This window comes from Lathyrus oleraceus, chromosome 5 (genome assembly GCF_024323335.1).
Source record: "Lathyrus oleraceus cultivar Zhongwan6 chromosome 5, CAAS_Psat_ZW6_1.0, whole genome shotgun sequence".
NCBI classification, from domain to species: domain Eukaryota; kingdom Viridiplantae; phylum Streptophyta; class Magnoliopsida; order Fabales; family Fabaceae; genus Lathyrus; species Lathyrus oleraceus.
This window is the reverse complement of record NC_066583.1, coordinates 503216924-503231880: the sequence shown is the minus strand read 5'-3', so window position 1 is coordinate 503231880 and position 14957 is coordinate 503216924. Positions and strand designations below refer to the sequence as shown.

Below are 14957 nucleotides of genomic sequence, written 5' to 3'. Positions count from 1 at the left end.
ATCATTTGAATTTATCACTTTTTGCTGATTTTGTTGTTCTAAATTGTCAAAGGAACCGTGGTAGACACCAGCATTTGTCACCCTAGGGAATTTGATTTTTACCTTAACAGCCATGCAGGAATTCAGGTAATATTAGCTATGTCATTTAACTTTATGCCATTGTTTACTATTTGTTGCTCAATCGCCTTTTGACAGTTCTGTGTTATTTGCATTTGGACGTGTTCTTTTTGCAGCGGACTAGTCGACCAACGCATTATCATGTGTTGTATGATGAAAATAAATTCACTGCAGAGTTTGATCAATAACTTGTGCTACACGTAATGATATGATTTGCTTTTTTAATCTTAATTAATGTTTTCTAAACTTGTACTGTTTTTATTTAATTTTAGAAGCCTTCTGATACTATTTTTTTCCATTCAGTTATGCGAGGTGTACTCGATCTGTCTCAATAGGTTTGTTACTCGATTCCCTTTGCTTGTTTTTGTTTTAGGCTATACAAAACTTTAGTTTAACAAAAATGTTATCTTGTATGCAGTTCCTCCTGCCTATTATGCACACTTGCTATTATTCATCATGGGTGGATGGGCGTTATTTTGTTTAGTATTGGTTAGAACTACTAGACAGCTTTTGGATACAGTGGTCACTGGGTGTTGGTTGCTATGGATCTTTCGAGACTAATAGTGTATATTGTTGTTGTACTTTTACTAAATCATGAATATGTTGTTGTATATTGTTGATCAAAGAATCATATATTAATGTTGTATATATGGAGGATTAATGTTGTATATAAATGGATTCATGTTGTATATATCAATGGATTAATGGTGTATAACATTGGATTAAAGGATGAAATCAATATGAATTTTACACTTTTGCAGCATGCGAACAGGTTACCAATTAAATATCCACTGTTTTTCAAACAAATTTTTTTAAAATAACTAACACTTTAGAGGGCGCTTTTTCCTGAAAGCGCCCTCTAAACACTTTACATTGACAACTTTAGAGGGCGCTTTTTCCTGAAAGCGCCCTCTAAACACTTTACATTGACAACTTTAGAGGGCGCTTTTTCCTGAAAGCGCCCTCTAAGGTGTCCCTTTATGGACCACTCCAGAGGGCGCTTTTTTCTGAAAGCGCACTATAATGTGGCCACTTTAGACAACACTTTCTCCAGGAAAACAAAGCGTTGTCTTTACCTATGCCAGCGCCACTTTAGAGGGCGCTTAAAAGCGCTGTTATAGGCCAAAATAAGCGCCCTCTTTTCCCTTATTTGGCGTAGTGAAAGTTCATGTCCTAATACTCCTTAACAAAATGGAGTGGCCGAAAGGAAAAATAGACATTTACTAGAGGTTGCTAGAGCTCTACTTTTTTCAAATAAAGTACCAAATTATTTGTGGGGCGAAGCTGTTTTAACAGCTGCGTATTTAATTAACAGAATGCCCTCCAAAATTCTCAATTTTCAAACTCCTATTAATGTCTTCAAAGAATATTTTCCTAGTACTCGTATTTTAACTGAGTTGACTTTAAAAATATTTGGTTGCACAACCTTTGTTCATGAACATAAAAATGTTGGAAAACTTCAGTCACGTGTTATAAAATGTATCTTTGTTGGATACTCCGCAACCCAAAAATGATATAAATATTTTGATCCAAAAAATAAGAAAATGTTTGTCACTATGGATGTTACATTCTTTGAAAATAAACATTTCTTTTAAGACACTCATCTTCAAGGGGGGGGGGGGGGGAGATAAACGAAGACTCGTTTAAAATTGAGGACATGAGTTTTTTAAATAACTTATCTTTGTTAGTATCACAAAATTCTGAGATTTTTACACCTGCACCAACAAAAAATGACCATGATGTTTTATCTGATCCTACTCCTGTTATGAGTAAGGAACCTTGTGAATCCGAGCCTACATTTTCTCTTGTAGAAAACAATGAGAATCCTGAAAGCGGTGATAACGATGATCTAATTGAAATGCCACAAAATAATGAGTGATTTCAACAAAACAAATTTGAATTAGGAAACAAGATTTGGAAAGGAAATATTTTTGTGAAAAAACACCATAAAGGAAAGGACCAGTCCACATCTCAACACTGTCAGGAATCTGAACCGGGGAATGATCAATTTTCTAACATAAGAAAAGGTAAATTTATCTCTATTTCTGAGAGTCGTATTTTGTATCCTGATATAAATGATCTTGTTGCCATTAGAAAACCTGTCAGATCTTGCACTAAACATCCCATGTAAAATTTTATATCATATTCAAATTTGACTTCATCTATGTCTGCCTTCACTTCAAAATTGTCTAGTGTAGAAATTTCAAAAAGTGTACAGGTTTCTATAGAAATTTCAAAGTGGAGGGAAGTTGTACTTGAGGAGATGAAAGCTCTTGAAAAGAATAAAACTTGAAGTGTTACGTCACTACCAGATGGCAAGAAGACAATTGGATGCAAATGGGTGTTTACTATGAAGTATAATTCAGATGGATCAATTGAAAGGTACAAGACTCGCTTGGTGGCTAAAGGCTTTACTCAGACCTATGGTATAGATTACTCAGAGAGATTTGCTCTTGTTGTAAAATTGAACACTGTCAGAATTCTTTTGTCTCTTGTTGCTAACATGGATTGACCTTTGCATCCGTTAGATGTTAAGAATGTATTTCTTAATGGTGATCTAGAAGAAGAAGTATATATGGACATTCCTCCTGGCTTTGAAAACAAATTTGGATCAAATGTGTGCAAACTAAATAAGTCTTTGTATGGATTAAAGCAGTCCCCTAAAGCTTGGTTTGAAAAATTCACTCAGTCCATGAAGAAACAAGGGTACATCCAAGGACAGGCTAATCACACCTTGTTCACAAAATTCTCCCACGATGGAAAAGTTGTTGTCCTGATTGTTTATGTTGATGATATTGTCCTTACTAGAGACGATACAGTGAAAATGACAAGAGTAAAAGAGAAATTGACAGTAGACTTTGAAATCAAGGACCTGGGATTCATGAGATATTTTTTAGGTATGGAGGTTGCTCAGTCAAAAAATGGTATTGTGGTTTCACAACAGAAATACATTATAGACTTGTTGAAAAATGGTAGTGTGGTTTCACGATACAGTGGATGTCGTCCTGCAGATACCCCTATGGATCCTAATGCTAAACTTTGGGAAGAAGGTAATGTTTTTGTTGATATTGGGAGATATCAGATATTGGTTGGGAAACTGATATATTTGTCACACACCCGACCTGATATTGCTTTCTTAGTTAGTGTAGTGAGTCAGTTTATGCATTTTCTTTTCGAGGAACATCTTGAGGCAGTCTATAGGATACTGAGATATTTGAAGGGAAGTCCTGGAAAAAGATTATTTTTTAAGAAGACTAGTGAAAGAAATGTGTATATCTTCACCGATGTCGATTGGGCAGGTTCAGTCACATATATAAGATCAACCTCTGGATATTGTACCTATGTTTGGGGTAATCTTGTGACATGGAGGAGCAAGAAACAAGGAGTTGTAGCAAGGAGTAGTGCAGAGGCCGAATTTAAAGCTATGTCTCGAGGTTATTTGTGAAGGATTATGGATCCTTAGAGTCCTAGAAGAACTTAAGATGGAAATTGAACTTCCATTGAAATTGTACTCTGACAGTAAAGTTGTTATTAGCATAGCTCATAATCCAGTTCAACATGACAAAACCAAGCATATCGAAATTGATCGACACTTCATAAATGAGAAGTTAGATGCGAGAATCATATGTCTATCCTTCGTGATTTCAAGTCAACAAACTGCAAATATTCTGACCAAAAGTTTGACAATACCTACTTTTGAGTATTTGATAGACAAGTTGGGCATGATAAATATCTATGCACCAACTTTAGGGGGATGTTGAAAAATATATCATTTCCGATTTTATTATTGTCTTTAATACTACCTTTATCTTTCTTTATTCAACATTAAGAAAAAAAATCAATTATAATAATTGTATCCTCACTGTATAAACCAGCCACGAATAAAATATAACTGCTAGATAATTTTTTCGAAAACTTTAACTGTTATTGTAATCATTTTTCACATTTTGTTCAAGTAAAAAAAAAGAGAACATTTTTCTTCAATACCTTTAAACATAAATAAGATATTGATCTTTCATAAAAGACAATCATATGCAAAGCACTTTGACTGCCTAACATAATTTTGACCCAAACCATGAAGGAAAAGAATTCACTACAATTTTCTAGTTGCAAGAACAAGAATACGATATTCAGCCTCGGTGTGAAAAGATATGTTATTCTGACACGAAGCTTCGGTGTGAAAAGATAGCAATTTTTTTTACAAATTACAGTCTGTTATTCTGACATAGTTCAGATTTGTTGAGATAACTGTTGGAAAATTCTACCTCTCCAGTTGAGCAAATACAAACCTAAAATAAACATAATAGAGACATTATCAAGCCTTGTGGTTTTCGTTCATAACAGAACAAAGCATTAACTATGGAGATAATCAATAGTTTACCACGAGTAAATGTATGATTTAGGTTCAATTACAAGCCATTGATGAAACTAGAGATTTATCTGCATCAGAACTGTAACATAACCAGTTAGAAATATAAACCAAAGCTAAGAAACTAAGAAGATTTCCATGGTGGCTACAAATTGATTTGAAATTCATGTGCCAAAGAGGGATATAAAAAGCTCACCAAATTAAGTTTGATAATCCACAGCATTAACTGAAGCAATTTTGAGTAGCATCTATAACAAGCTCCGTCTCAACACAATTGATGCCAAAATAACTAGTTTTCATAAAACAGTAGATTTCTAAATCCTGCATGATACTTGAAAAGAGACTAGAGTAAATAACAGCAACGTATAAATCTACCGGAGAGACAACTCATGAACAAAATACAATTCTATGATTAAAATAAACGCGTTAGTGCTAGTGCTATAATATTGTATTTTGATGTTACTATTGAAAAAAAACAATAATTGATGATAACATAACATGAAAGAAACAACAAAAGAAGTATTTAAAAGACTCACCCGGAAAAGACTCATGTGATCAATTCGTCATCAATAATTATGGAGGGAATGTGAGCAATCTTACGCCACTTTTTCCCCCGCTTTTTCCGCAAACTTGCTTCCAGTAATGGACAGCGAGTCACACTTAGTACTGAAAGAGAGGAAGGAAATCCTTTCTTTGGCAACGACTTGAGTTTGGGAGCGTTAATAATCTCAAGGTTTTGGAGAGAAGTGAGGTGTTGAAGCCATTTCTCATCAATGCTTGTATCATTAAGACCACAAATGCATAACGTCACAAGTGATGTAGGTAGCAATGGCCCCATCAGCGTGTTCACCGTATCACCGCCGTTAATTCGCAACTCCGAGAGACAAGTGAGATGTTCCCAAGTTGGCTCAGTATTCCAGGTAATCCCACCAACAGAGCCAACAGATAGTTTCCGTAAACTGCTAGGTAACTCATCTATGACAAAAGATTGAAGATTTGGTAGATTATCGATTTCCATTTCTTGAAGGCTAGCTAGACTGTTCATTGCTTCTGGCAGTGAATGAAGCTTCTCACACTTCCACAGTGCAATATAAACAAGGTTTGGAGTTGCCAATTCGCCGGGGGAAAATGACTCCAGTTCATTACAATCCCATATTTTGATGCTTCTAAGAAATGAGAGACTCTTTTCCGACTCGTCTTCTGCAATTAATATTGATTTCAGATTTATACAACCTTCAATAAACAGACTCTTGAGGACAGGGAGAGTGCCTAAGGTAAATGATATCATTGAATTACAGCTATAAGATATTTTCAATTCCACAAGTGATGTATAGTTATGCAAACAATCATGAGGAAGGAATTCTAGATTCTCACAGTTACTGATTATGAGAAGTTTCAAGGTTTTTGGTAGACCATCTATTGGGAAAGACATCAGAGATGGAAAACCGTCTATAGTCAGTTGTTGAAGAGAATTCAGAGGGAACGTCAGTTGCCCGAATACATGATCAGATAATGGAATTGATTGAACCAATAAAGGACATTCTCTTAACTCAAGTTCAGTTAAGGAAGGAAATTTGTCTGTTATGTTTCCTACTATCAGTTTGGGGCAGTTACCTAGCGTTAAAGTTTTTAGACTAGGAAACATTGTAGTCGTACCTCTAATCAAGTCCCATTCCTCCCACTCTTGCATATTCTCAAAGTGTAGAACCTCCAAAGCGGGAAATGAAGAACCACCACTCCCATAGAACTCAGTACCAATTGTTTGTACTGATTGCATCCCTTCAATAAAGAGTTCTTTTAGATTTCCCAACTGTCCAAGGGGTGGAAGCCATAAACAATTCTCACAATTCGAAATCTTCATATACACCATGTTGCTAAATAAAAAATCACGTAACCAGTTTGGAAAGCTGATTCCACCATAGCCTTTGATGGTGAGACTTTTCAAATTTATTGAGGGTTGCAAATGTTCAAGTACAACACTTTGAATTTGTGAATCTAAAAAAGTACTACCACAATCCCATTCCAAGGCTAATTCGTCTATTTGTTCTTTCATCTTTATATTGGCTCGATCTACTTCAACGGGGTCATTAACATTTTGTAGCTGTGAGATTGAAAGTTTTCCTTGTAGGTGTGGAAGTTTTCCTAGCTCTGCAATATTCAATCCATCATTATGTTTGCTGACAACAAAGTCAGACAAAGTGTGGAGATTCTTTAGCTTGGCTATTTGTACTGGCATCTCCCTCAACGCGGTGTTACTAATGTCAAGGTGGCGCAGATTAATCAATTTTCCCATGTCCTCCGGCAATTCGGTCAACCTTTTACAGCCTGCCAACAACAAGAACTGCAGATGGTAAAGCTTGCATGTTTCAGAAGGGAGCCTTTCAATATTAGTGTGAGAGAGATTTAAGTATCGCATATATAACAAATTTCCAATAGAGTTGGGAACCTTGGTGATGCTCTTGTAGCTTGACAGAGACAACATGCGTAATTGTTTCATTTTTGGCAGCGTGTCATGTACTATCTTGTTTGATAGCAAACAAAGAGGTAGTTGTTCTTGTAATGGGAATGCTAGAAAGGTATGCAGACTTTTTAATCCGTATAATTTATCAAATTTGTCATATGAATCATATGTCTCTCTATTATATGAGAAATTCCGCATCCGATTATCTGGGTTATGTTTGTCCATATTGATATGGTATGAAGATGAAACCTCTGTAGCTAAATCATGGATGAAGTTATGCATTCCGAAGTTTCTTTCCTCATCACCAATAGATCGCCGATGTATCAATGACCTTGACACTAGATCATCAAAGTATTCTTCTCCAACTTTTTCTTGATTTGTGGATGATGATTCTAGTAAGCCTGCTGCAATCCACAACTGAACTACCATCCTTTTTTCTAAGACGGACTTCTTTGGAAAAATTGAACAATATTGAAAACACCGTTTTAAAGGATAAGAAAGAAAATTGTAGCTCAATTCGAGAGAAGCTAGCACCTCATAAGCTGTTTCCCGAGCGTGGCTTTCTAGCACATAATTCCAAACATTTGGGTCCGATGAGATGCGAAGAATAGCCCCATATTCTACAGCAGCTAACGGTAATCCATGACACTTTTTTGCAATTTTTCTGCCAATTTCTTCTAGATAGGATCGCTGTTCGTGGTAGGAATGTGGTCGAAATGCATGTTCGGCAAGTAAAGACCAGCAATATTTAAGTTTCAAGGGTCTGAGATAGTGGACAAAAGAAGAAAGAATGGTATTCATGGATATTGCAATACTTTCATCTTGTGTTGTGATGATGACCCGACTTCCTGTTTTCCCAGCTTTCAAGATATCCATCAGAAATGTCCAATTGACAAATCTTGTATCCCACACACCATCCAATACCATCAAAAAAATTGGGTAAATGGTATCAATATCATTACTGGGGGTTGTTTTTGAAGTAGTAATAGATTCAAGAAAGGTTTCAAAAACACTCAAATCATCTACCTCATTTGAGAAATCTGCCCACAATTTTAAGTCAAATTTGGCCTTAACTTGAGGATCATTGTAAAGGTGTTTGGCAAGAGCTGTTTTGCCAACCCCTCCCATACCTACAATGGAAATCACTCTTATTTTACTTTCACTATCACTATCCCTAGACAACAAAAGATGTTTAAGTTTCTCTATATCAGCATCTCTTCCATAAATAGAAGATTCAACATCACCAAGTTGTTTTCCTGAACTAAAGCCTTGTAATATTTGAACTAAATCAACAGTTTTAGACTTAATCACTGCAATGAAAAAAGTTAAACTAAAATGAGTTTTGAGCTGGTTATTGGTAGCATACGGTAAAAAATAGGTTTCGTGAAGCAAATTGGTAACTTGAAAAACAGCACGAGTCAAGAAATGGAGCGAGTTGTTGTTAGCTTGAGTGGGGATGAGTTTCTTGTTAGCAATATAAAGTGCATCTTGAAGATCCAGCAGTGTTGTCTTCAGGTTTGTCAAGAGTGAAACGTCAAGCTTCGTGTTCCGGAAGTTGTCGATAGAAACAATCTTTTCTAACAATTTTTTCACAGAATTTGAGAGTGAGACCGGTGTTTCTCTCTGAATGGCCTCCATTAGTTACTTTGTTTGTAAGAAGAAGAAGAAGATGAAGAATAGGTTGACAAAAAGTTATAAAAACAAATGAAGAATACCTTTCTTTTTCAATTTTGAAACTCCTTGCCGTGGTGGTTGTTGAAAAGAGGCTGTGCGTTACCAGCATGGGGCACAACATATTGACTTTTGACTGCAATTTCTAAAAAAAAATCTTAATATTTATCATCAGCCATTCAAAACTATCTATACACTCTTCTAATTATTTTAATGACATAAATTTATTTGATATAGAAATAATATTTTAAAATATATTTGTAAAAGAATTTTTTTTATCCAAATAATTAATTTTTTCAAATAAATATCAAAATTAACCTACATTCTCATATATTTTTCAAACTAATCAATATTTTAAAAAAATTCTGACACAAAGGTGACGTCAATTTAATTGACGACAATGTATAAAAGTTAAAAGAAATCGTCAATCCAATTGAAGATAGTATGCCGTCAATTTAATTGTCACTTTTATGTCAATTTTTTTTAAGTGGGTTAGTTTAGAAAATACGTGGGAATATGTATTAGTTTAGATACAAGTTTTTATAAAAGATTTATTTTAAATGAAAATTTATAATAAAAAATTATAATATTAAAATATTTCAACAAAAAATTTACAATAGTTACATAAAATATAATATATACTAATGAACAAAGAGATAAATAAAAATGCAATATGTGTTTCAATCAATTTGATATTATGTTCAAGAGCTGATATTTCAAACATCAAAATAAACTCAATGATTTGACCTGTAAAATAAAAAAATAATTTAATTACATAATAACTCAACAAAAGTTTTAACTTTTAATATTTGAATATCATATCATTTATCTATTTGTATAGTATTATGAAAAAATGAGATGTAGATGATAGTTTGAAAAATATTATATAACAAATATGGTTCCAAGATGTGGTTGAAGGTCAAACTATATATTTAATTTTAAGTTGAAATATAATAAAAATAAGTAGAAGTACTGATTTTGAAATTTAAAAATAATAGAAGTATATTGTTATAATATAGTTTGTATTGGTAGCAGATTGGTTAAGGCGTAACTGAATTATTAAGTGATGAATATTTGCGTAACACCTTGTTTGCTTCTAACTATTATGAATATTTGCATTGCAAACACTTTATTTGCTTCTAATTATGGCAGAATTGGCTGTAGAGGATAACAAAGCAGGAAAGTATCGCTGAATGTACATGAAATATAATTATGTAAACCGTTGTAACTCACTTTCACTTTATAATGACAGAAATACATTAGGACGGATATAGCAGCACAGTAGATAAGGAAAAACAATAAAAAAATCTATTAGTATGTGAGTTTAAAAAATGCCTTCTGCATACCTTTTGAAAGTTTTATGAAAAAGAAAATAACTTGTTTATTATACGAGACTTTAGAAATCATGATTTATCATTAATCAATTTTATTATTGTATTAATCACAAAAATATACGTTATTAATCGTTTATTTTTTTGATATTTTATTAACTAATTTCACTATTTTATTAATCAATAAATAATATATTATTAAATTCTAATATTTATAAATTAATATCAGAACTGAATTAATATTATATCTTTTATTAGTTAATAAAATAGTAAAATCGATTAATAAATTATTAAGAGAAAAATACATGGTTAATAATATATATTTTTTTAATTAATATAATAATAAAAGTGGTTAATTATAAATATTATATTTTTATTATAAAATTATTTTATAAAATTATTTTTTATAAAAAAAAATTATTTAAAATAAATATTTAATATTATTTTATTAAAAAAACATTATTCATCATATAAAAATGATAAATAATATTTGATGGTGTAAGTATTAACTAAAGAATTTGGATGTAGAAATAACATTACTCTATTAAAAATGTTAAAAAGTTAAAAAGAGGTTAACGGTGTGAGATGCGGATTTGATGTAGTTGATGGTGCGGGTGAGTTTGAAAACGGAAACGTGTTGTGTGAGTGTTTGTTGAACGAAACGGAGCACGGCGGCGAGAGGTATGAGTTAAGGTGGGTTTATGAAGTTTTTGTGGGGATGTGAGTTTCAGTTTTAGAAAATATGAAGGAAATGAAAGAGAAGACTCAGTGGAATGGTGAGGAAAGCTGAGAGAGAGATAGTAAGATATTTTGTTATGTTAAAAAATAAAGGGCACGTGGAAGAATAATTGTGGACTGTGGTTCTCCTTCAGTAATTCAGCAACATAAATATATATGCATATAGTTACTAAATTTTAAGCAAAGTAAAAAAATAATAAACTTCTGTAGATATTTTGAGACTAAAAAATAGTTTGAAATGAGTTAATTTATTTAAATCAAATAAAAACCAAACAAACTTAAATAACATAATAAGATCAAAAATAAAAATAAGATTAAACTTATTTATTTTTTATCAATATGTTGATAAAAAAATAAAAATAAAATGATTCAAAATGAATAAAAATTAGACGTATAATTTTCGAAAAATTAAACTAAATGCATCAAAATAATGAGCGCAAAATAAACTTTTCGGAAACATACAATTTTTAATCAAACTTTGAAATAAAAAATGATTGGTTAAAAGTTCGGGCTGATCAAAATGCGACCGAAAAAGTAGTCGAAAAAAGAAACGAGCATGTCAGGTTAAACTATGTGAATCTTAGATTAAGAATACTGACATCTACAAGTTTGATTTTGAAATTTTTTGCCCGTTAATCCTGCGCATATTTGAGAATTGATTCAATTGGTCTGTTTGTAGATCCGAAAAGTTATTTTGGTTGATGTTTTAAGCGTTGCACAAAACAAAATACATGTTGTGATAAGTAGAAAATGCAGATGTCTTGTGAATGTGTTGAATTAGTGATTGAATAGCCGTGAATAGACAATCAGATGAAAATGAAACACTCTTGGACTATTTGCTTCTAATTATCAATCACACTCAAAATCCTACAAAGGTTCATATGACGACAACACTCTTAACTGTTACCCTCAGGATCTCTTAAACATGATGAAATGGAATTGACAATGCACTGAGATTGAGAAATCAAGTCTTTTGACTTCTTAATCAACAAAAGATTGAATAAATATCACCAAGACCAAATAAGATGCCAGAACTCCTGACTTTTTATCTAAATCCTGATGAATGCTTTTGACTGATAGAATACATGATAAACGAAATGATTATGCCATGCTGATAACATGAAATAATATCACATTTTTGGACTCGATTTAATTAAATTATATTATTATTTGTTTCGATTTATTTCATTTTATTCGATATTACTTGGTATTTTTCCTTCTATTTGTCTCAGGTAACTTATTTGAAGCATAAGTGAAAAAGGAAGAAAAGGGGTGCAAAAAGATAATGAGAAGCAAATTCCACTAAAGCCCAGCCCACAATCACAAGGCAGGAGCGCTGAAGCTGTGACGAGCGTCACGCCCTGCTACCTTGTGTTACGAGCGTAACACATGGTGTGACGAACGTCACACCCCTCTCCTATATTTTTGGCTTTTAACGCGCAACAGAGGCACGCTGAAGCCTATTCTTCCGCTTGACTCTTGGAACGTGAAGACTACTTACGGAAGGCATTTTTGGAAACCGTTACAAAAGTGGATTAATATAAATAGTTGCTTTGATCCAACCCTGAAGCCCCCCCGTCTCTTTCCGCCGTGCAAGCATATTTTACAGCATTACTTTTCTACAGCTTTCTATTTTATTAGCAATTTTTATTTCTTTCTTTTTCAGTCAATCTTTCAAGCACTTAATTAATTTTTCACACAATAGTTTCTACACCGGAAACTATTGTGTATCTTTTACTGGATCTAACCTTACGTTAGATCATAGTATTTTATTCCTTCGCTTTTATTTTCCTGTCCGATTGAAGAGTTCAAGAACAAATCCAACCGGTCTGTGGTGGAGTGTTCAAGATTGCTATTAATTATTCAGGTTCTTTAATTTATTGTTTTAATTTATATATGCTCTGCATTGCTGTTTATTTATACTGTTTGCCTGAGATGGTTTTATTTAAGCATGATGATTGTTTAGACCCGTTTAGCATGTCCGGCTAAGTATTTTAGATATCGGTATGTAAAGTAAGCGGAATGAAGGAATCAAAACTAAGTTGGTTTAATTTCATTTAAAAATAAAGTCACTCTTTTTATGGTCTCAATTTACAGGGTTAATCCCAAAGTTTTTGTACGAGAGTAAAAGACATAAAGAAGTTAAAATCAATAGAACGAAAGTTTGAGTTTTTAACTGGACAGTGTAAATTGGACATTAATTCTAAATCAGGGCGAAAGCAATTTTTAGAGTTAATTAAATTCTAATCTTTTTCAAAAAGTATTTTTAAAGGTTAAATGTGAGGACGAGAGTTAAGCATTTAAATTTAATTATATAATCTAAGTCAATAGAGCGAGAGTTTGAGACGAGGGTGTTTAAACGGTTAGTGTTTTCTTAAAAAAAGTTTCTATAGATTCTGTTGTTTTCAAAAAGTGATTTTGGACATAACTAATAAGTGACAGCTACGTTAATATAAAGTCATGGTCTATTCAACAGAGCGAGAGTTTGAGAAAAGGCTTTTAATCAATAGTGTCTACTGAAAAGATTTATTTTAAAACCAAGAAACCAACGAAGATTTGATTCCCTAATTACGACGAACTACATACCGATATCCGCTTAATTGATATTTAATTTAGATCTAATTTTAGTTTTACTTTTCCCCCAAACAATCAAAGTATCATCCGCCTTAGCTTTACGAAGTAACCTTAGAAAACGGTATATCGATTCATAAGTCCCTGTGGGATCGATATCTTTTAAAACTACGCGATAGAACTGTGCACTTGCAGTTAGTACCCCAAATCGACTCATAAAGTCGCGATAAAGTTTTTGGCGTCGTTGCGGGGGACTTTTATTTAGTCGATATCGTAACTCTTTTGTTACGCTGTAGAGACTAAGGCAATTTTTTTTCTTTCGTTGATTTGTATGCCACACACTCGCTCACAAGGTGAGCCGTTTTACTTACGAATCAACGACGTTGAACTATATCTCCGAGTCTTACGACGAATTCGGGAATATCGTGCTGCAAACAATCTCCCTCCTATCGAAGTGCCCGACCTCAAAAATCTTCTTCCTTCGCCGATACCCGAGATGGCAGAACCAGCTCGTGCTCTTCGAGATTACGCCGCTCCATCGCAAGATGAGCCGCATTCGAGTATTGCTCCACCCGCAATTGAAGCAAACAACTTCGAACTTAAACCTTCGCTGCTACAAGCAGTGCAACAGAATCAATTCTCTGGAAATCCTACCGAGGATCCAAACCTTCATTTATCCGTATTTGTCCAATACGCTGATACTGTTAAAGCTAATGGTGTCACTTCAGAGGCAATTCGACTTCGTCTCTTTCCTTTCTCGTTAAGAGATAAAGCTAGAAGATGGCTTCAGTGTCTTCCTTCCAACTCAGTCACCACATGGAACGAGTTGAAGAAAGTCTTTCTTGCCCGATATTTTCCTCCAAGCAAAACAGCTATGTTGAGAGCCCAGATAAATGGATTTAAACAGAAAGATAACGAGTCTCTTTTCGAAGCATGGGAAAGATACAAAGACATGATGAGACTTTGTCCACACCATGGTTTAGAGGACTGGTTAGTAATTCATACCTTCTATAATGGTCTCTTGTACAACACAAGGTTAACAATAGACGTCGCCGCAGGTGGTGCGCTTATGGATAAACCTTATGCCGATGCTTATCAACTTATCAAAAGCATGGCCCAAAATCATTATCAGTGGGGAAGCGATCGAACAATGGTAGAGAAACCTCAAACGAAAAGTGGCATGTACGAGATAAGTAGCCTTGATCATGTTAATGCAAAAGTGGATGCTCTGGCCCAAAAAATTGAAAGTTTAAATGTATCACCTCCAGCCACCGTGGTTGCCGCAACTCAAAATTGCAAAGTCTGCGGAATCCAAGGTCACACTCCTGCAGACTGTCAACTCCTAACAGGAATCCAAGCAGAACAAGTGAATTATGCTCAAGGAAATCCCTACTCGCATACCTATAACTCTAACTGGAAGAACCATCCTAATTTTTCATATAAGAGTAATAATGCTTTATACGCACCAGGACAAGCTCCCAATCAAGCCCCAGCTATACCTCCGGGATATCAAAAGCCGATCCCATCTACACCTAACAATAACGTTTCTAGAAAATCCAACTTGGAAATCATGATGGAGAACTTCATAGTTTCTCAACAGCAAACCAATAAGGACTTCTTAAACCAGAATGTACACACTAGCGAACAAATTAAACAACTAGCAAGTAAAGTGGATGCCCTGGCTACCCATAACAAAATG

General features: G+C 33.8%; 1 protein-coding gene and 1 non-coding gene across 4 annotated transcripts; both read right to left on the bottom strand.

The window, feature by feature from the left end:
- Positions 1-4130: 4130 nt before the first annotated feature.
- Positions 4131-8736, bottom strand: LOC127085796 (putative disease resistance protein At3g14460). Of its 3 annotated transcripts, none has more exons than XM_051026346.1 (4): positions 5023-8736; positions 4683-4817; positions 4499-4568; positions 4131-4406 (listed from the first exon to the last, which is right to left on the bottom strand). In XM_051026346.1, the coding sequence occupies exon 1, from the start codon at positions 8583-8585 to the stop codon at positions 5034-5036; it is 3552 nt and encodes a 1183-aa protein (XP_050882303.1). In that variant the 5' UTR covers positions 8586-8736; the 3' UTR covers positions 4131-4406; positions 4499-4568; positions 4683-4817; positions 5023-5033. The 3 variants fall into 3 exon arrangements, with proteins under 3 accessions (XP_050882303.1, XP_050882305.1, XP_050882304.1); XM_051026348.1 differs by having other exon boundaries at positions 4499-4557; XM_051026347.1 differs by having other exon boundaries at positions 4683-4807.
- A 5396-nt stretch (positions 8737-14132) lies between these two features.
- LOC127088467 (small nucleolar RNA R71) lies at positions 14133-14239 on the bottom strand. The gene has a single exon (XR_007790301.1). It is a non-coding gene; the product is annotated as a small nucleolar RNA R71 (small nucleolar RNA).
- Positions 14240-14957: the final 718 nt, after the last annotated feature.

Excerpts from the sequence above, each read along its gene's own strand:
- LOC127085796 (XM_051026346.1), bottom strand. The coding sequence starts at position 8,585 with ATGGAGGCCATTCAGAGAGAAACACCGGTCTCACTCTCAAATTCTGTG.